General features: G+C 42.3%; 1 protein-coding gene across 1 annotated transcript in view; it reads left to right on the forward strand.

Annotated features, from left to right (window-relative positions):
- GABRA6 (gamma-aminobutyric acid type A receptor subunit alpha6) overlaps positions 1 to 14,969 on the forward strand; it is a 40,812-nt gene extending 25,843 nt beyond the window's left edge. The window contains 1 exon segment of the mRNA XM_061616764.1: positions 14,128 to 14,969. Coding sequence (XP_061472748.1) covers positions 14,128 to 14,421 — 294 coding nt within the window. The 3' untranslated portion in view covers positions 14,422 to 14,969.
- The last annotated feature ends 7,599 nt before the right edge of the window (positions 14,970 to 22,568 follow it).

A 22,568-nucleotide genomic window follows, 5' to 3' on the forward strand; every position in this document is an offset into this window, starting at 1 on the left:
TTATGGATTTTTGGTTTGTTTTATAATTAATATTTCAATAATGCTTAATTTTATTATGATTTTTATTGTAGGCCACTTTGAGTTGAGGTCCCTTGTGGCTGAAAAGTGGCCTAAAGTCTGAATAGAAATAAGTAGACACAAAAATGACTCAGGGCTGTCTCATATATGTCCATCAAATGGAAGCTACGGACACTTGCTTTTGTGTTCTGGTGACTACACTTAGGCTTGTAATAAGCCAGTGTGGTATAGTGGTTAGAACAGGGGTTACCAACCTTTTTGAATCAGTGGGTACATTTTAAATTTTGAGAGAGTGCTGTGGGTACCAATCATAAAATAGCATGGCATAACACAAAATGGCTGCTGTGGGGAACATGGCATACAAAATTAGAGAGAGTATTGTCATGGTGAAGCTTTTCCCATAATAAAAATGCTTAACCTGTTGAATTTCTGCCTGCCATAAACTGTTAAATGGTTTTTTCTCTATGCCAACCCTAAACCAAAGCCTAGGCTGCTACCCACTTACCTGGGAGTAACCCCCATCAAACTCAAAGACACTTACTTTTGAGTAGACATGTGTATCGTTGTACCACAAGTTAATTATACAGTGTTTTTTTAATGAGTGCCTGGCCTTTAGCTCCTGCACAGCAGGAGACATGCCTAAACTTCTTTACAAAGTTTTCACATTTGGCTTTTGTGGAGGGGGATTCTTCAACATTCACTGGATGTTAAAGAATCCTCCTCCACAAAAGGCAAATGTCAAAACTGTAACAACTGGAGTGTATACCACAGATCAAGAAAGGTGCTCATCAAGGGCAAGAGGATGTCAGCATGGTTAATGAGCAGAGTCAAATTTGCTATTAGAGGCAAGGCTTCCTTCAAACTATGAAAGTTTCGTCCGAATGAGGAGAACAAAAAGGAGCCCAAACTTTGGCAAAAGCTATGCAAGCAGACAATAAGGGATGCTAAAAAAGAATTTGAGGAGCAAATTGCTAAAAACATAAAGAGCAGCAACAAAAATTCTTTAAATGCATTCAAAGCAGGAGACTGTCTAGGGAGTCAAAGGTGTGCTGAAGCAGAATAAGGAGATTAAAGAGAAGCTAAATGAATTCTTTGCATCTGTCTTTACAGTGAGCAGATCCCTATGCCTGACCTAATCTTTGAAGGAAGGGAGTCTGAGGAACTGAGCAAATAGTGGTGGTAGAGATAAAGTTCTAGGCTTAGTAGACAAAATAAAAACTGACAAATCACCAGGTCTGGAGGGTATCCACCCAAGAGTTCTCAAAGAGCTTAAATGTGAAATTGCTGATCTAACAAATATGTAAGTTGTCCCTCAGATCCTCCTTCATACCTGAGGACTGGAAAGTGACCAATATAAAACACATTTTTAAAAGGGATCCTGGGGGGATCTTGGAAATTACAGGGTGGTTGACTTAATGTCTGTTCTGGGAAAACTGGTGGAAAGTGTTGTTAAAGATAGAATAACCAAGCATATAGAAGAACAAGTCTTGCTGAAGCAGCACCAGCATGGCTTCTGCAAGGGTAAGTCCTGTCTCACTAACCTGTTAGAGTTTTTTGAGAGTGTCAGCCAACATATAGATAGAAGTGATCCAGTGGACATAGTTTGACATAACTTGTCAAAAAACGTTCAACAGCATACCTCACCAAAGACTCCTAAGTAAGCTTAGCAGTCATGGAATAAGAGGAGAGGTCCTCTTGTGGATCAGGAACTGGCTAGGAAACAGAAACCAGAGAGCAGGAATAAATGGACAGTTCTCCCAATGGGTGTAGAAAGTTGAGTTCCCCAAGGATCAGTATTGGGAGCTGTGCTTTTTAACTAGTATTTAACTAGATCTAGAATTAGGGGTGAGCAGTGAGGTGGCCAAATTTGCTGATGATACTGAATTGTTCAGGGTTGTTAAAACAAAAGGGAATTGTGAAGAGCTGGACCTCTCCAAAATGTTAGACTAAGATCTGGAAGACAGGGTTCAGTTCCAAACTCAGCCATGATGCTTACTGGGGTGATCTTGGGCCAGTCATTGTCAACCTAACTTATCTCAAAGGGTTATTGAGAAGATAAAATGGGGAGGAGAGAACAATGTATGCCACCTTGAGCTTCTTGGAGGAACGGTTTAATATTAATATAAGCAGCAGCAGCAGCAACTATAACAATATAGTGTATGTGACTGTAGATTAGTTCTATTTGGGGGCAGAGTGTCTCACTGCGAACATGGTTGATTCTTGGGATGGGCTGGTTCTTGATGAAGAGACTGATTCACCTGTTGAGAGGCTTTCTCTCACATGTAGTCACCACACCTCAGAAGTGATGGTTAGAAGTCTCCAAGTGTGGCCATCATAATGCAGGTTGTGCCCCTCAGAGGTTTAGTGGGTGGCAATCTGCCCTTTTTGTCCCTCTCTCAAAGTGCTAGCTTTCAGGTCATCCAGTGAAACTGTCTGGCATTATGCTCAGCACAAAGAAACAGGGCACACTTTTTTCATAGAACACATAATTAAGTAATTTCTTCAAGATATTTCAAGATATATGTTCTTCCAAGATATTTTGATTGCAATTAGCAATAGCTTTAAAACAAGAGTTATTAGAGGTTTTTATAGAGGACCGATCTACCAATGAATGCTGGCCATGACACCTAAAAAAAAAGAACCCTGTTTATACTAACACTATACCTCTGATTACTCAATCCTGGGGATGAACAAGAACAGATGGATATCATCCACTGCTTGTGAGCTTCCAGAGGCATTTGGCTGGCCATTACTTATAAAAGAGTGCTTGATTAGATTGTGTTTTTCTAATGATATGGCATATGCAGTGACTTCAGTTTAACTGAATGTGATTAATACCATCTTTAACTATGCATGTACATGAGCTACCAAAATGAACCATAGAGGCTAGTAGTATCAGTTGATAAAGCATCAAGACCCGTGGTCTTATGACCCTGGAAACCCCAGGACTATCTTTGCACATCATCCAAAGTTAGTGTCGGCACATGACATTTTGCTGTCTGAGGCAGTGCAGCCCACGCTCATCAAGGTGCATAGTAACCCAGGCCAGCTCAGGTTCTTACTTTGTTTCTTATTTCCATTCATTAACTTTATTTGTCATTTTTCATTCACAGAACTGTTCCAAAACAATTTGCAGCGTGAAATACTTTAAACTCCATATAAAACAATAATAAAACATAATACCTAAACATGTTCATTCAAGATTTTTTTTTATAAAAGGACAATTCCTATTCACCACACTAATTCTCCCAATTAACAATCAAATGTCTGAGTAAATTCGAATGTATTATCCTGATGCCCAAATGCAAACAGTCATGGTGCCAGGCATACTTCCCTGGGAACAGTATTCCACAGATTTTGGCACCTGAGGCAGAAAATATCACAAGTACCTCTGTCTTTCTCTGACAATAAAAATACCATAATTAAAAAATTCAAGTAATAATTTGTTGCCCTTTCATGGCACCCAAAAACCAGTGCCTCAGATGGCTGTCTCACTTTGCCTAATGGTAGGGCTGGCCCTGCCCAAGGTCTATCATTCATTTAAGGTCCATTAATGTAAGCTGCAATCCTATACACCGCTAACTAGGGAATAAGCTCCACTGAACACAATAGAATTTACTTCCATGTAAACTTCCCTAGCATCATGCTGTTAGACTAATAGGTTGTACCATGTGAGATGAACCTGTGGCCCTTGGAGACTGATAGGAATCTAACAGCATCTGGAGGGGCCATAGGTTTGTCCTAGATACTTTGATATGTGACCTTCTGGCTCAAAAGTATATTTGAGCTTGGGAATGATGTTCTCTCTTTTATTTTCTCTCAATAATCTATTTTTAAACACATGTATTACAATGTATTAAGTAGGACAATGGAGACAGACTGCAAGGCCTGAGTTGGAAGTTCCATTTCATATTACACCATTACAGTAGCTATTCCATTTTTTAAACTGTGAAACTGATCTGACAAGTCACCTTAACCAAAGTAGAGGATTTGTTGTTTCACTTTTAAGGACAGGCTTGTAAAATAGGAACAGCTAGAGATAACTTGCAAATACATTTGGTTGGGTGCTGCAATTGGAACAGGGAGCTGCTCTTGTTACAAACTAATAAAATTGATTAAAAGGTGGTTGCCCCATTGTATTTCTTTATACATTATTCTTTCAAGAACAACTGCAGGAACAAGAACTGTATTGGCAGTCTATGGCAATTATGCTGAAAGGCTTTTCTAGTGATGTATCTGCTTGTTTAAATTTGAGTATGCCTACTGAGCATAGGCAATAATCTGATTTCGCCCACAATAGCATTATAGCAACAACACCTATATCCTAAATCTAATACATTGCAGAAGAAATAAGAGAGGTTCATTTCCTGAATGTCAATTTGATGTTATTGTAATTGATTTCTTTTTACTTCACTGTAGTTGCCACTAAGGTACATAATTCCACAAATGTATAGAAAACTAGAAATAATTATATATATATTTGGTGTAAGGTTTTTCTGTCATCTAGGAACATCGAAAAGTATTCATTTTTTGTGATTGCCTTACTAAAAGTTGCAGAATCAAATATTCATAGCACAAAGCAGAGACAAATTGGAGATATTTGAATATAAATGTTCCTTGAAATATTTCACAATAATGTGGTAATTATAAATTGTCTCTTTAAAGCACAGGATAAATAAATAGTATTGACAAAATAAGTCAGTGCAAGTTTTAGCAGAATGCAATGCAATAAAGTATAATAACTGTATTTTAAGGCCTGAATCCCACATCTGTACTCAGACACGTCTCACGTTTATACCCTCCTTGGGGAAAGTAATAGCAGATTAAAAAGAAATAGAAAATCTCATAGAAATTCAAGTTAAGAACAATTAACGGCTGAAACCAATATGAATGCCCCAACCCTCTATCAGCCTTGCCCCAATTTGTAAAAGTCAGCTTAACTACCAGTGATGAAAGGGTCACTATTTATGTAGTTGTGAAATGACCCTGAGTCCATGACATTCCCTTTTATCCAGTAGAAGCAATTCCTAGTAAGAAACAATCCATAGGTTGCCTTTATGGCATGGGCAGTGCTTCATCTGCTGCACTAGACTGAATGGATGTGTTGTGGCCTGCTTTGGGTGGGGTTATACACCCTCTGAAGGAGCAGGTACATAGCTTGGAGGAACTCCTGGATCCATTACTATCACTTGAGACTCAGGTGGCCTCAGTGGCGCAGAGTGCCTTCCATCTGCTTTGACTAGTGGCCAGTTGTACCCCTTATCTGGACAGGGATAGCCTAATATCTGTTGTTTACCTCTGGTAACCTCTAGGTTAGATTACTGCAATGTGTTATGCATCTGGTTGCCTTTGAAGAAGGCTCAGAAACTACAGCTTGTGCAGAATTTGGTGGCCAGATTGCTGACCAGGGTGAGTCAGTCCACACATATAACACCAAATTGCTGGCAAAATGCACTGGCTACCATAAATTTCCATGCTCAATTCAAAGTGCTGGTTTTGACCTATAAAGCCTTATGTGGTGCAGGACCTCAAGGACAGCCTTTCCCTGTATGAAGCAACCCAGACCCTGAGTTGGTCATCAGTGGCACTTGTTCGTGTGCCCCCTCCATTGGAGGCTCAGAGGGTGGGGTGGCAACGCGAGAATGGGCCTTTTCATTTGTGGCTCCTCAGCTGTAGAATGCTCTCCTCAAGGAGGGCATCCCTGGCACCATCTTTATCCATCTTTAGGTGCCAAGCAAAGACCTTCCTCTTCACCCAAAGAAATTGGCAAAGAAATTTGATTGTTTGCATTTAAAGCTGAATCTACTGAATTTGCACTTTCTGAAACAATATTACTGAAACATATCAATCCTTCAAAACATGCACTTCTCTGAGTTTTGCAGTGCAGTTCTCCAGCCAAACAATGTTCACAAAAATGCATATATTAGGATAAAGTGTGCATAAAAGCGAACACCTCCACTTAAGTGAAAATAACATACAAAATACACTGTATTAGGAGAAATTTGTTTGCAAAAATGTCTATGTCGGTCAACAAAAATGCCTACAAAAATGTATGTGTTAGAAGAAATTTGCACATGGCAAGAAGACCTCTTGGAGGCTGGGCCTGGCAACCAAGAGGTCTTTTGTATCTTTAAAAGTTGTGCAGGGGGAAGGGAGAATTCCACCTTGTGGTTTTTCCCGTTACAGTGTTGCAAGAACACCTACACTTGGCTGACTTTCTCTTCTCCTAAAGATACAGGATCAGTCTCAGGCCCTGAGCCTAGCAACCCTAATCCAGACCCCTGTTGGACTTTTTTCTGTCAGTGGTCTCATAATTTGTTGAAATTAATTAAAAATCAGCCATGTTCATAGAGTACCTGTAATCCTATTACTGACCTTGCCCCATACTCTGACCTTCATCTCCTGTAGTTTAAAAGTTAAAAAAAATGCCTGGCTGATTTTTAATTAATTTAAGAAAACTAATATTGGAGTCTATGATAGCACAGACATGCTCAGTAAGAATCAACTATCAGTGTTCTAAAAGCCAGATTAACAGCTGTTTGGCCTGGCTAATCAGAAGGCCATACCCTCACCAGACATTTATTCCACTTTAAACAGTTATGGCTTAGGGAAACCTGGGAAGTGTAGTTTGTGAAGGGTGCTGAGAGTTATTAGGAGACTTCTATTCCCCTGACAGTGGCCAGAGTGGTTTAAAAGTCAGTTCCTCTTCTGGTGATTGTAATTCTCCATCTTTGGAGATGCAGTCCTGATTGCAGGTGTTGCCACCACTCACCATATGTTCAGAGGCACACGTTACCAAATTCTTCCAAGTTACACAGGAAATGGATTGGATTGTGAAAGACCAACCCAAATTGTGTTTGCAGTTTTACAAATCTGTTGGGCAGTACAGTATCTCAGAGAGGAGGTCAGGTCCCCTGCTCCCCTGGTGCTTTCACTATAGCTGCTTTTTAAAGTTTGATAGAAATATCTGTGGGCTATAGGCATGCTCTTAAATGGCAGGGGGGGTTTTTGCCTATTAGTGAATAGAAATATCCGTTGGCTATAGGCACATTCTTAAACCACAAGTATTTTTTGCCTGTTAATGAATAACTGCTTTGGCCATGAGACTTGTTGCCTTGCTTATGGTATGTAGCCAAGGCAAGTGTATGATTTGCCTTTTGACTGGTTTCACTCCTGACCCACCATTTTTTGGCATGCACCATTTTAATTAAATAGCCAAGAGTTTGGTTGTTGGCCAGTCATTGGTGTGCAACAGAGTTTGTCATCAGTAGGTATTTTTTATTGTCTCCTGTTCATAGTATGCCACATTTATGCAGAATAAATTTATGAAGAATGTGGAACATCAGTTTGGAATAAAAGCTGATTGATATCCATTCTGTTTTTTCCAGAAGGTAAAAGAGCTGAATTTGTTCAAAGCGTTAATGTTTATCTTACCATTGTTGATCCTTCCCTCCCCTACCCCACGCCTGCCATCATAGACAGAAGTGAAAGAAGACCCACAAAAATATGGAGCTGGGCCTGTCTGTGTGTCTGTCATGTGATGTGATCAGCATGAGGTGAACTCTACTCACATACAGGGGACATACAATGCAACAGTTAAAGTGTTAAAGGCAGGCCATGACACCTTCATTCCTTCTGTAAAGTGAGGTGACCCAAGCAAAATCTGATAGTGACTGTGAGTGAAAGCAGTGGCTCAAAGATGCACTAATTTATAGAGTTTGATCCCACCAACTACACTTTGTCCCAGCAGCCGCTACATCGCTGCATGTTTCCCCTGTCGAGCGCCTACTCCACACTGCAGCTGGTTACCAACCCTTACCAGGCTAACATTGATGGTGCCAGGTAAAGGCGGCTTTTCTAGCTTCTTAAGATGCAGCAGTAGCACTGCCCTATCATTTCCAGAGTGCTTTTAGGGGTTCAAAGCAGACCATGGAATGGATGTTTCCAGCTTCTCCACTGCCCCCTGCCTTTGAAAGCTTTATAAGAAGTTGCTACCAGACTGGGACTCTGAGCAACATCATGGGATTTCTAGTGGGTTACTAGGAGCCAAGTGAAACTGTCAAAATTCTCTTCTTATTTTTGCTATTGCTAGAAAGTGTAACATTGCCTGCCAAGAAATATAATGTTGCTGTGTTCATGATACTGAAAAGTTGTTTTTGTTTGCTGTTATATTTACTGTTACATTACTGTTTTATTATTTTTTGTTATTAGGAAATTGTTTTTGCAATTGTTGTTTTCGAGATATACTTCTGTTCACCTCGTTGTAAGCCACTTTGAGCACAATTTGTTTTGTGGAAAGGTGGCATACAAATAAAATGATGAATTAATGAATTATGATGATGATTTGTACAAGTGGACATGGATAACCCTCTTTCTGCTTCTGTGACACATCTGTGGATGATCTCTTTAAATCTGTCTTCAGCTTACTGGGGAAGAGGAAAAATAGAAAATCAGACATCTGTGTTCCTGACAGGCAGAGGCACATCGTCTATACGTACAGACTTGAGCACCATCTGCAAAGCATTTGCCCTGCCAGTTATTTGGGTTAATGTGAATGACGGCAGGATGAGGATTCAAGGCATGGACATTTCAGAAAGAGGAGAGAGGAGGGGGCAGGGAGTGGATGAGTTAGTTTGGTCTACAGAAAAGTAGGTCACTAGAAGATCTCTTTCTGAAAATCAGATTTGATGGGAGAAAACAAAATTTCCATCACTGGGGATTCTGTGTTTGTATCCAAATTTTGTACTTTCTGTTTCTGAAGAAAGCCTGTATTAGGAGGTGCTGACAGGAAATGGGAACTCTTTCCAACCCCCCCTGCTTATTATTTGGGAGTGTGGGTAGTATTCAGTGCTAGTCCTACTCAGAGTAGGTCCATTCAAGTTAAAGGACATGGCTAGCCTGGGTTCCTTAACTTCCATGGGTCTATTCTGAGTAGTTGCTTACAACCCAGTGTCTCAGGAGAGCTGCTACATGAAGATATCCTTGTGTTCTGCATCTCTCCATTTATTCTGTTGATTGATTATGCTGGTCTGTGGGGCAAGTCCTAGGGTAAGTATTGTGGTACCAGTTCGCATCCCCTGTAGACAAGCTCCACCCACACTGTCAAAAGTGTGAAAGCTTAATCGATGGAGCAGGGGAGAAGGATACACATGTTCTAAATACCTCTTTACATTAGCATTATAACCAAAGGTGCAATAATTCACAGGATATTTCAGAACATGTTTTGAAATAGTTCTGAAAAACCTTTAAGCATGTTCTTAACAGTAACTATGTGGACCCAGTGCTTAAGCACACTGTGTCAGCTAGCCTCCCCCATCATGGTGCTCTTCAGACATTTTGGTCTACAGCTGCCTTCAGACCTGGCCAGCATGGTCAATGGGCAGGGATGACTGGAGCTGAAGTCCTCTGGAGGACACTAGGTAAGGGAAGGCTGGCTTACATTTTTATTTGCTTTTGCTATGTAGAAAGATGAAACCTTTTGCATTTATAATGTAAATGATGTAAATGATCAGTGCTCAAACTATATCGCTGCTATCAGGTTGCATGCGAGAACAGCAGCAGAGATGAGCTCCACAATCCTTGCCATGCTCTCCCAGGTCCAATTCAAGTAAACAGACCACCACCTAATCACTTGTTAATAAACCCACCATGTGCGAGTTCCTGCCCCCGTTTTCTGTCAATGACTATTGCCTGCATGCAATAAAGAGACCATCACAGGGAACCCTGTCACATAACGGAAGTGAGCACCATGTGAATAATATGGCCAAATGAATATGTCTTCAAATATAGCTCAGGAAGCAGTCTTCCATATCAGCATGTGTGGCAGTTGCTAAGGAAAGCAAGAGCTCAGTTTAAGAACACATCCAACTTTTGTTACTCAGACAGGTGCGTTGTGCCTTTTTGTTTGGCTATCTCAATTTCAGTTTAATCTTTTGCATACATTTAAATGATTGCATAATTGAAAAGTGTCCTTACATTTAATTCTTTTTTTCCCTTGTGGGAAAGTTTGTATCTCTGTTTGGTAATGAGTCTACACAACAGACAGTGAAGGTTAGAAAGACTACTGGGGTTCTGAAATGTGAGACGTTTTGAGAGGAAAGGAGGTGGGGTAAGGCTGTGTGCCCCCATTCTGCCCTCAACCTGTTCCCTCCACTATCCCATACTTTATGCAGTGGGATCCAACACAGAGCTGGGTCTCTCATGCTTGCTGAAAATGACAGGCTAAATCCCCAGGTTCTCAGGTCAGAGGAGATGCTTCTGGGGATAGCCATTAGCAGTCAGAGGAGACAGTGCTGGACTAGATGGACCAATTACTCTGACTAAGGCTGCTTCGTGTGCTCAGAAATGCTCTTAACATAATGTGTATGGTGTATAGGTGTCTTTGCACAGTAATATTCAAAATTTCAGAAGTAAGCCCTTGATTCTTGCTCAGAATCTGAAATACACTCAGGGGGTATTCCACCGTATTAAGTTGCAAATCACCGACTCATGGTGCCCATGGTGTATGAGTGGCTGTGTGTAAGAGAGATGCATAGGTGTCTGTGCGCTGTGTGTGCAAGAGAGTGAGTATGGTGTGGCCATCATGTATATATTTCTGTACTGGGGAATACTCCCTGTTGTTATTAGACAGCAGTAGCATCATTGTGTGTGAGCTGACTTCCCATGGCAAGTATGGGGGTATGAGGTTGTTGCAGGCAGGGGGAGGGAAGCAGCAATGACTTACTCTGGGGGAAGCGGTACCCAGGAGTAGGGATGGAAAGATCTGTCAGTTTTGGTTCTTTCAGTGTCTCATTTCTCCAGTCTTAAATTCAGTTCTCCCCATTTCTGCAGCAGTTCGCAGTTTTTTGAAGAAAAAAAATCCCCATGAAAATTCTCCAACATTTTAGTGCAAATTTCTCCTAATAAACACATCTTTGTAAGCAGTTTTAACAAAGGTACATATTTTTTGCAAGCCATTTCCCATTATCTAATGCATTTTTGCATGTTATTTTACTCATATATTCATTTTATGCAATTTTCCCCTTCATATTTGCATTTTTGTAAATATTGTTTAGTTGGGGAACTGCATCACAAAATTCTAATACATGCAAGTATGGCTGTGGTTCGGTTCTCATACTGATTCACATAAATTTGATAAATTCTGCTTAAAATGCAAACTGTGTTGAAATTCTCACCCATCCCTACCCCGGAATAACACCTGCTTCCTGCCACCACCCAATATCAAGCCCCAAACCAGCAGTAATCTGGAGGAGGCAGGTTGGGCTCACATGCTCCACAGCACCAATACTGACTTTGTAACTAAGATTTGGCATCACCTTTGGGTTCTTCACTCTTTGGAAGCTCAGTGAGGAAGAGGCCTGGTCTAGCAGGTGGCAGCTGCTTTTAAGCAGGCTGCTGCTTTATCCCCCTCTCCAGAGCTCTTGCAAGACCATGCAAGAGGGAGTGAGGAAGACCGGCCTTCCCTTGCTGAGGAACAAGCTATGCTCCCCCACAAAGTGGGTCCTGGCATGCAGTGAGTGTGCCAAACTATGAGTGCTCAAAATTTGAAATGTGCCTGCTGGTCCAGAATGGTTGGCAACCACTGAACTAAGTCATATTCCAAGTAGATGCATTGAAATGAATGAACTTGCATTCCTTAAATCAATTTTGAGTATGACTATCACATGACCCTTACAGATGTATTATATCATAAACATTTGTGGGCTAGAGTCCATGTCATCAGATGACTGGCTCTCTCAAACTGTAGACAAAATTAAATGAGGATCATCATTGAACCAGTCTTGGTCCCATTTCTTGGCATGAAGCCTGATATAAGGTGGAGATTGGAGGGGAGCTAACCCTTTCCTCCCCAGCTGCAATCCTAACTAATATGTCCCTCATGAAGCAATTGGCTCCTTTGGGATTCTACCCCCCCCCCAAAAAAGGTAACTGCAGCATGATGGGATCATGGCTCATGGCTGGGGAGGCAACTTCACCCCATTGCTGCAGTTCCAATAAAAAGTGTAGAGTCCCCATACCTAGGCTGTGGGCACACTAGTCACCTACAGCAAAGTGTTTCCATTGGCCACAACTTGAGGGGGGATCGGTTGATCTGCCAATCAGTTTCAAAATCTCTTAAGTGAATTTTTTAAAATGCATTCAAGCTGATCCCACCAGTTTTACAGTAAAAAGGGGTGGAGTTTGACTAGACAAAAGAGAAAAAAGAGGTGGAGAACCAGTAGAACAGTAAGTGTCTCTACCCTTAGTATTAAATTTTTAAAAACACAAAGTTGTATGCTACACATTTTTATCAGAGCTTGGAAAAGTTACTTTTTACTACAACTCTCATCAGCCCCAGCCAGCCCGGCCACTGGATTGGGCTGATGGGAATTGTAGTTCACAAAAGTATCTTTTCCAAGCTCTGATTTTTATAACATGGTTTTACCCTCTTTACAACTCTTTCTTCTGTTACTGATGTGCATGCACACATTGATAGAGTGCCAAAAGAGAGAGAGAGACATACACGAGTGCAGCATTATTATTTTTGTGTGGTGGGCACATTTTTAAAACACCATGCAAAAAAGAATCTTACTGTAATTAGCTATACAATCATATAAAGATTGTACTGATGAAACATCACACCCACAAAAAGCATATAACTACACATGCTACATTAGGAAAACACAGCACAAAAAAATCTTTGTCCAGTCCTCAAACTTGAAAACTGCTTTTTAAAATAGTATTTTATAAGGCTTGTGCACATCATCAATACAGAGAAAGGAGGGGGAAGTCCCCTGAAAGGACTGAAAGAACCAAAATCTATGTCAAACTGCACATGCACAGTCCTCTATAAAAAAAATCAGAAAAACAATGGAACAAAAGAGAATCTCGAATGCATTCGTTTTTCACTTCAAAAATAACACGAAATAATTCTGAGTTCCAAATCCTGAGAAAAATTCATTGGGGTGTGACTACACTAGCCAGAGACATTTCTGGAGCTCCCATTGCTTTGATTTGGAAGCTTCACTTTCCTGCTTGTATCAGGGACTGTATCCCCTCAGTGATGAGCCTCCTGTTGGTTCCATCCACTCTGGCATCTGCTTGTCCTCAAGCCTCACTTTCAGACACTCATACTCAAATCACTGGGTGGTGCACATCATGAAATGATTCTTAAATACATTTGCAGAAAACTGTTATTGTATCTCTTGTAGACTTGTATTTTGCTATATTGAAATGTGGGAAACAAAGCCAATGCCTGAAACCATATAATAACTTGCATTCAGTAGAGGTGGAGATTCAGAAGAACAAAGCATTCTTCAAATCCAGAAGGAATATGTTGCTGACTGATTATAGGAGAGGGGAAAGCACATGAAGGCAATTTCAGTTCATTTTAACGTGAATGCAATATCCAAGTTTTGAATTTGTCCTTGAAAATTACAGTTTATTAGAGGAAAATGTAGAAGAAAATACACCAGTTATTGTTTTTCTTCTTTGACTGTACTGGCTCACTTTCTTTTTCAATCTGATTTTTAAAACCAACAACAAGCCACAAATAAATATGCAGTCTCCGGCTTTGTATAAAACAGTGCTTCCTCATATCATTTCATGCCAAAGCATTCCACCAAATACAACCTGCCAACAAAGAATGGAGATCAGGTTGATGCACATACATAGATCGGAGGGGTGACGACAATGACTTCCAATGTTTCTGTGCTTGCATGTTTCATGTTGATTTTGGAGCAGAGCAGTAAGAAAAAAATGATGAAAAGTGGGAAAACTAAATTGATTGATTGATTGACTGATTGATCAATTGCATTTATATCCACCTTTTCTCCAAGGAGCTCAAGGTGGCATACATGGTTCTCTCCCTCCTATATAATTCCCACAAGAACCCTGTGACATAGGTTAGGCAGGGAGACAGTGACCGGCCCAAGGTCATCCAGTGAGCTTCAGGCTGAGTGAGGATTTGAATCCTGGTCTCCCAGGACCTAGTCCAACACTAACCACTGCACCACACTGGTTCTCAATATTATTTTATAATAATATTGTGAAATAACAGGAAGCATGGTGAATAAAACGTTAAAGCTGAAATTCTTGTAAACTGTGCAGTAACTGTATTTCTCCTTACAGCACTCCAGCTCCAATTGCAATTTGAAGAAATGAATGAACTCTGTGAAATCTCAAACAGACCAGTCCCCTGAAGCAAGCATATGGTCCAATAGCGCATCTCAAAGTCAACAAATTTCTGTTGTTCCGCCGCCACCATCACCATCACCAGTTGGAAGCACAAGTAAAATAGATCAGTACTCCAGGATCCTCTTTCCAGTGGGATTTGCAGGATTCAATTTAGTATATTGGGTGGTTTACCTTTCAAAAGACACTATGGAAGTGAGTAGCAATATTCTCCAGCAAGATGAAGTCTGAATCCACTTTGATCGGGTATTGAATTTAGCACTAAAGGAAGCAGTTAATTAAGGTTTTTAGTGAAAGAAGTAGATACACAGTTAGTACTTTAAAGTCAGACTCAGGGTCAAGGTGTGGAGATGGAACTTCCATGACTAAAATTAATTTTATTTTCTTTTTGACAAATGAAGAAATCCACGAAAAAAGATGTTAAGTATCTGCCTTCATTGAAGTGACTGGGCAAGCTTGCTACTGCAGGAGTTCCTTGAGTGCAGTGGTGTACACACGCAGAGAGAGCTCTGAGACAGAGAATATGGCTTCTAAGATAGGAAAGTTTCCCCTTCCTCCCTCAGCCCCCCTGCAAGCCTCTCCAGAGGGTCTGGGGCCTCTTCCAAACAAGGTGGGATGGGGAAATTTCCTTCTGTTAACTTGTTTAACCTAACTTTACCTTAGGATCCAAGCCAATGTGTTTATTATGTATTTATTTGTTAAAGTTGTATCTTACCTTTTCATGAAATAATGCTCAAAGTGGCTAATAACAGTGATACAATCAAGATATTAAGGAATTAAAGGGAAATGTCCAATGAATACCTTGTGGCTTGCTTTGGGGGTCATCAGTTAATCTGACCAGGAGATAGAGTAGATTGGGGTAGTCAAGGTAGTGCCCTCCAGATGTTGTTGGACTCCAACTTCCATCAGCCCCAGTCAACATAATAATAATAATAATAAATAATAAAATTTTATTTCTGAGTCGCCTATCTGGCCAGGTTAACGGCCACTCTAGGCGACATACATAATAGGATAAAATACAACATATGAAATAAAATACAACATATAAAATACTAACAGATAACCCAAAACCTCAACTATAATGAGCTAAAACCATCCACGACTATAACAAGATAAAACTAATCCACCCCAGGAAGATTGTATGCCCGCCTAAATAGCCAGGTTTTCAAGGCTCGGCGGAAACTTGGCAGAGAGGGGGCATGGCGAAGGTCATAGGGCAAGGAATTCCAGAGGGTGGGGGCCACAATCGAGAATGCCCTCTCTCTGGTCCGCACCAGTCTAGCTGTTCTAACTGGTGGGACCGAGAGAAGGTCTTGAGTGGCTGATCTCGTCAGGCGGCATATTTGGTGATGCTAGAGGCGCTCCTTCAGATAAACATGATGGGAGGAGGATGGGAGTTGTAGTACAGTAACATCTAGAGGGCAGCACATTGGCTACCTTTGGGGTAGATAGAAGACTTGAACCCTCATATGTCACCTTTGGACAGACTGATGGCACCCAACACTTCATACTTGACATTAAAAGCATTATGAAGCATTCAATTATATTTGAAAGCTATCCTCTAGCTCTACTAGTTGCATTACCCTAGTAGATAGATGGAATTTAAAAAAATCCTTGGCTGCTGCTGCTGCTACTACTACGATTGTTAATTTTATTTTGACTGAAATGGGGTATAAATTTTAAATCCGAAAATCTACTTTCAGTGGAATCATTTAATTCTACATGATGAAGCTAAATGATGTTTGCCACCAAACAGGAATGGTGACTCTTGAAAAACAGGAGACTTCCTAACAGTATGATGGGAGCCTAGATCCTCAGCTGCAGTACAAAAATGCCATTTGAGTCTTGCTTAGTCTATTGCATGGTTTTAAGAATCCTGTTTAGTGTTACTTTAGCTGTAATTTGCCTGTGGCAAATGACAAATTCAAAACATGATCTCTAAGGTAAAACTATAAATGGCAATATTTAGACAACAGTACTTTGTGACAGGTTTTGCAGCCATTAAAGTTTTGCAGCATGCCACTGAAATGCTGACAGATGTTTAATTGCAGAAGCATGCATGGTGATGTTTATAATTTGCAAAATCAAAGTATTAAAATTGTTGTAAGAGGGCAGACATCCTCTTCTACACAAGATCAATTTGCAATTAATTTAGATGGAATGTATCAGTATGCAGCTTCTCTATCATACATACATGACTTTGGACTAATGCCATATATTTTTTAGTTTATCTAATGCAAACACACACTTCTGGTAATCACAGTGGGATTTGCCACTCTGCAAATTAGCACAGACAGTCACAAGCCAAGTGCAGTTATTGATGGAGTGAGGATTTTCCTTTCTGTTAAAGAAGCTGCCCATGTGAATGTAGAATTAGGGACAAAAGAAAATTAATTTTGGAAATTTACGCAAACAGATTCTCTCTTTCCGAGCAGATTTGCTACCTTAAACTGTAAATCTAGCATTAAATAGTTTATGAGCATTTTTTATAGACAGTTGAATATTTTAGTTATTAAGCTGCCCCTCATCCAAATCTTTGGTTGAGCTATTATGGTACCAGGGAATTTCAAGAATATTCTAAATGCTGAGGGTCAGTGACAGGATGTTTGCAAACAACAAAGTTTCTGAAAGGAAAACCTAAGGTTAAATTTAGCTGAGGATAAATCTCGCACTGCAACTGTATGCTTTGCTGGGCTGGGGAGAGGACAGCCCAGGGAGGCAGAGCTGCAAGTTAGGGAAGCTGAGTGGAAAGAGAGTTCATGAGCCAGTGTGACAGAAGGTCAGAAGAGGCAAAAGGAGCAGAGGAGGAAGATCTTGAAGGCAGGATGGGTCAAAGAGGGAACAGACAAAATAAAGGATGGGTGGAGGGGACATGAAGTTATGAGGAGTCCAAGGAAAAGGGGGAGAAGAAGAGAAGCCATGCACGGGAGGACTTGGGCACAGAAGGAACAGTGTACTATTAGTGGGATAAAAAGAAGAGAAGCTTGGGAGAAAAGGGTGAGGGACCCTGTGGACCAGGAAATTCTATGGGACAAGAATAGGAGGAAGCTGAATTTTACATAGTTGAAATTAGCAGCCACAGCTTTCACTGCAAGCTATGAGGTTGTATCCTGTTAATGCAAAGACTTTTGTCTGCACCACGGACTTCCTCTCCCTCTTCTCTCCTCACACGCCCACCCCCCACATCTGCTCCAGAGACTTGGGGGGGGATCCATAAAAGAGTTGAGGTCTACATGAGGAGATGGAGAGGAAGCCCCACTGTGCAGGTGGGAGTCCTTGAGCAAGCAGGATGACTTCATTGGATACAGAAATTCATACATGACTCTGAGGCCATGCTGTCACAGTAAGCCAGACTGTCTGGCATATCATGGTTGATGGTGACTGAGCAGTGTGCTAGTACATGGCGACCACTTCTTCCCACTTTGCTCCTCCTCTGGCACGGGCCAGATAAGCAGACTAGGAACCCTTGGCTTCCCAATATGTCCAACCAGGGATTGTGGTGTGTTGCTTCCATTATCCAAAAGTCAGCAACAAACAATGGCTTCAGGCTGGCTAGTAATCATGGCTTGTTAGGGAGCAAGAAACCTTAATCATTCATTTGGACATGGAACAGGAAGCTAAGGCTTCCTTGGCTATGAATCCCACTCATACCAGAGGAGCAAGGCGAGCCCTACCATTAGGCTGAAGTGGCCGCCTCAGGTGCAGATACTGAGGGGCAGGGAACAGCGGTGAGGTGCTGAAAGGCTGAGCTGTTTGTGCTATGCAGCCAGCTCTGTGCCCCCTCAGCTGGGGTAAACCACTCTATCATTACCAGTACTGAACTCAAGATTTAACTGCCAGTCCAGCTTCTGTGGGTTGTATTCAGTGAAGTCCTACTCATAGCAGACCTACTGAAATTAGTGGACCTAAGTTAGTCCCATCTATTCATTTCAATGGGTCTACTCTGAGTAGGACTAGCATTGAATACCACTCTGCCAGTGAAGGGCATATGGGGAACTGCCCCACCAAGCTCAGTCTGCCCTCTTCCAGCCCCCACCTGCCTACCTCCTTATTTACAGCTGGTTGAAGGACTGCCACTGGTTGTCAGCTTCCTCCTCCTCCTTAGCCTCAGGGTTGCCTTTGCAGAACTCAGCAGGGAGGAGGATGGGGACCAAACTGGAATTAGTCAACTCCAATGTACTGTTGGGCTCCCTGTTTTCCACCCACCAGTCCCAATGGACACCAGCCACCACGGCACCCTGCATGTGCAAAGGGGGGAGTGCCACATGGTCCTTTGCCTGCAGAGGAGGAGCGAAGTAGCTACATTTGGGCAACACTCTGCTCATTCCGAAGAAGTCACAACAAGCAAGAAAGTCTGGTTCATCATGGTGTGCATGCCTCGTTTGCAGTAAACTATGATTCACTATAATGTCTAGCTTATTGTTACATGCAAACATGTATGAGTCCGATAGGTTCTTGTCTGTAGTGGGAAGAACCAGAGGATTCAGTAGAATATCTATAGTGAACAGTCAGATAGTAGTTTGCACATTCAACGTTGCCTTTGAAAATCAAATTTTACTTCAGAAGAAGATTGAAATGCAATCTGTGGACTGTCAAAAAGCAAACATCTGACCCTCATGGTTGCTGCAATATATTTTGAAAATGTGATGGCAAAAAAGACTACAAGGTCAAAATTGGAAGGCAAGTGAAAAGAAGCCCACATCACATTGCTCACAATCCCAGTTACTTCAGTGGGAGCGTCAACAGGAATCAAAAGTATTTAACTTTGGATATGTCATGTCCTTTGCCCCTGTACATCCCCTGAAACTTAAACTTTAAAAATGTCATCATATTATTTTTGCAGGCCTAACATAAATTATTCCTATTTAAGGGAAACAATTATTAAGTGCAACTTACCTAACAGCTATAGTTAGCATGCATTATCCATACTCCTGGAGATAATATGAAAACAAATATGTGTCCCTGCCCCTTTAAGCCCAGCCAAATTTGGCTTGGAAAACTAAACTATTAAATCCAAGCCCAGTTCTGACCCTGTCTGACCCAGTTATGACACTGAGAGCATGACAGGATCTGATATTTCACCAGCACCCCCACTGAGCCTCCAATCTCCCAACTGCCTAACCCACCCACCTACCACCTACCCATCCCCATTTCTTATTTATTTATTTAATTTCATTTATAAACCGCCCATAGCCAATGGCTCCCTGGGCGGTGTACAACATACAATAATACAATAAATAAAAAAAATCACTAGATATAAAATACAGATACATAATAACACTAAACAGTATTGAGATAACTAAAACATTAAAACATTAAAATATATAAAATGCATTAAAATGCCTGGGAGAATAGGAAGGTTTTAGCCTGGCGCCGAAAGGATAACAACGTAGGTGCCAGGCTTATTTATTATTATTTATTATTTATTAAATTTATATACCGCCCGACTAGCGATAGCTCTCTGGGCGGTGAACATAAAATAGTATAAAAATACAATGAATAACAAAATAATATTAAAATACAATCAACAATACAATAAACATTATTAAAATTAGATCAATGTAACTTAAAATGCTTCAGAGAATAGGAAGGTTTTAACCTGGCGCCGGAAGGAAAGCAGAGTCGGCGCCAGGCGTACTTCCTCAGGGAGACTGTTCCATAGTTCGGGGGCCACCACTGAGAAGGCCCTAGATCTTGTCATCACCCTCCGGGCCTCCCTGTGAGTTGGAACCCAGAGGAGGGCCTTCGTAGCAGAACGTAGTGCACGGGCCGGTTCATATCGGAAGAGGCGTTCCGCAAGGTATCGTGGTCCCGCACCGTATAAGGCTTTATAGGTTAATACCAACACTTTGAATCTAGCCCGGAAACATATTGGCAACCAGTGCAAGCTGGCCAGAACAGGTGTTATATGCTCGGACCGCTTGGTCCTTGTCAGCAATCTGGCCGCCGCATTTTGCACTAGTTGTAGCTTCCGAACTGTCTTCAAAGGTAGCCCTACGTAAAGCGCATTACAGTAATCCAAACGTGAGGTTACCAGAGCATGTACCACTGATGTAAGGTCCTCTTTACTCAAATAGGGACGTAGCTGGGCTACCAACCGAAGTTGGTAAAACGCATTCCTAACCACCGAGGCTACTTGAGCCTCAAGTGAGAGGGAAGAGTCTAAAAAGACTCCCAGACTACGAACCCGGTCCTTTAGGGGGAGTGTAACCCCGTCCAGGACAGGGTATATATCCACCATCCGATCAGAGAACCCGTCCACCAACAGCATCTCAGTCTTGTCTGGATTGAGCTTCAGTTTGGGGAGCTTCAGTCTTCCTCGGGGAGACTGTTCCACAATTCAGGGGCCACCACCGAAAAGGCCCTGGATCTTGTCATTACCCTCCGAGCTTCTCAATGAGTCGGTACTCGGAGGAGGGCCTTAGATGTCGAACGAAGTGCATGGGTAGGTTCATAGCGGGAGAGGCGTTCCATCAGGTATTGCGGGCCCACACCGTGTAAGGCTTTATAGGTCAATACCAGCACCTTGAATCTGGCCCAGAAACAAATCGGCAACCAGTGCAAGCGGGCCAGAACAGGTGTAATATGTGAGGACCGATTGGTCCTCGTCAACAGTCTGGCTGCTGCGTTTTGCACTAGCTGCAGCTTCCGAACCGTCTTCAAGGGCAGCCCCACGTAGTGTGCATTACAGTAATCCAGTCTAGAGGTCACTAGAGCATGAACAACTGAGGCGAGGTTGTCACCGCACAGATAGGGGCGTAGTTGGGCTACCAATCGAAGATGGTAGAACGCATTCCGAGCCACCGAGGCTACCTGAGCCTCAAGTGACAAGGAAGGATCGAAAAGAACCCCCAAACTACGAACCTGTTCCTTCAGGGGGAGTGTAACCCCATCCAGAACCGGATGAACATCCTCCATCTGTGTGGAAAAGGCACTCACCAACAGCTTCTCAGTCTTGTCTGGATTGAGTTTCAGTTTATTAGCTCCCATCCAGTCCATTATCGCAGCCAGGCAACATTTCAGCACATCAACAGCCTCACCTGAAGAAGATGAAAAGGAGTAATAGAGCTGTGTGTCATCAGCATACTGATGGCAACGCACTCCAAAACTCCGGATGACCGCACCCAGAGGCTTCATGTAGATGTTGAAAAGCATGGGGGACAGAACCGATCCCTGAGGGACTCCACAATGGAGAGTCCAGGGTATCGAGCAATGCTCCCCAAGCACTACCTTCTGGAGACTATCCGCCAAGTAGGAGCGGAGCCACTGCCAAGCAGTACCCCCGCCTCCCAACTCCGCGAGTCTCTCCAGAAGGATACCATGGTCGATGGTATCAAAAGCAACTGAGAGATCAAGGAGAATCAACAGAGTTACACTCCCCCTGTCCCTCTCCCGACAAAGGTCATCGTACAGGGCAACCAAGGCTGTTTCTGTGCCAAAACCGGGCCTAAAACCGGATTGAAACGGATCTAGATAATCGGTTTCATCCAAGAGCGCCTGGAGCTGGCTGGCAACCACCCGTTCCAAGACCTTGCCCAGAAATGGGACATTCGCTACCGGTCGATAGTTGTTCAAATTATCTGGATCCAAGGATGACCTCTTCAAAAGAGGTCTCACTACAGCCTCCTTGAGACAGTGAGGGACAACTCCCTCTCTCAAGGAGGCATTGATCACTTCCTTGGCCCAGCTGGCAGTTCCAGCCTGGCTAGCTTTTACTAGCCAAGAGGGGCAAGGGTCCAGTACCGACGTGGTTGCACGCACCAGTCCAAGCATCTTGTCAACTTCCTCAAACTGCACCAACTGAAACTCATCCAATAATTGAGGACAAGACCGTGATCTTGGTACCTCAATGGATTCAACTGTCCTAACATTAGAGTCGAGATCCCTACGGATGCATGCAATTTTAGTTTGGAAGTGCCCCGCAAACTCGTTGCAGCGGGCTTCAGATGACTCTGTGGTGTCCTGAGGGCCAGAGTGTAAAAGCCCTCGTACTATCTTAAAAAGCTCCGCTGGGCGGCATAAAGATGATCTAATAGTGGCAGCAAAATAACACTTTTTTGCTGCCCTTACCGCTTCTATATACAACTTAGTGGAGGCATTTACCAAAGCATAATTGCATCCGTCAGGAGTTCGCCTCCATCTGCACTCAAGCCTCCTCCTCTCTTGTTTCATCACTCTCAGCTCCGGGGTATACCACGGAGCTGTATGAGCTCTACATCGAGCTCTACCATGCTTGCTGCTTTGAAAGCAGTGGAATGGATGACGGGAGGGAGCTGCTCTCCCATCCAGCAGTCGGACTAGGAAGCATGCAGTTTTGCAGATACTGATTCTAGAAACTGGGGACCAGTCTTCACACTTATCAGAATGGGATCCTAGTA

The sequence above is a fragment of the Rhineura floridana genome, chromosome 3, assembly GCF_030035675.1.
Source record: "Rhineura floridana isolate rRhiFlo1 chromosome 3, rRhiFlo1.hap2, whole genome shotgun sequence".
In the NCBI taxonomy this organism is placed as follows: Eukaryota; Metazoa; Chordata; class Lepidosauria; order Squamata; family Rhineuridae; genus Rhineura; species Rhineura floridana.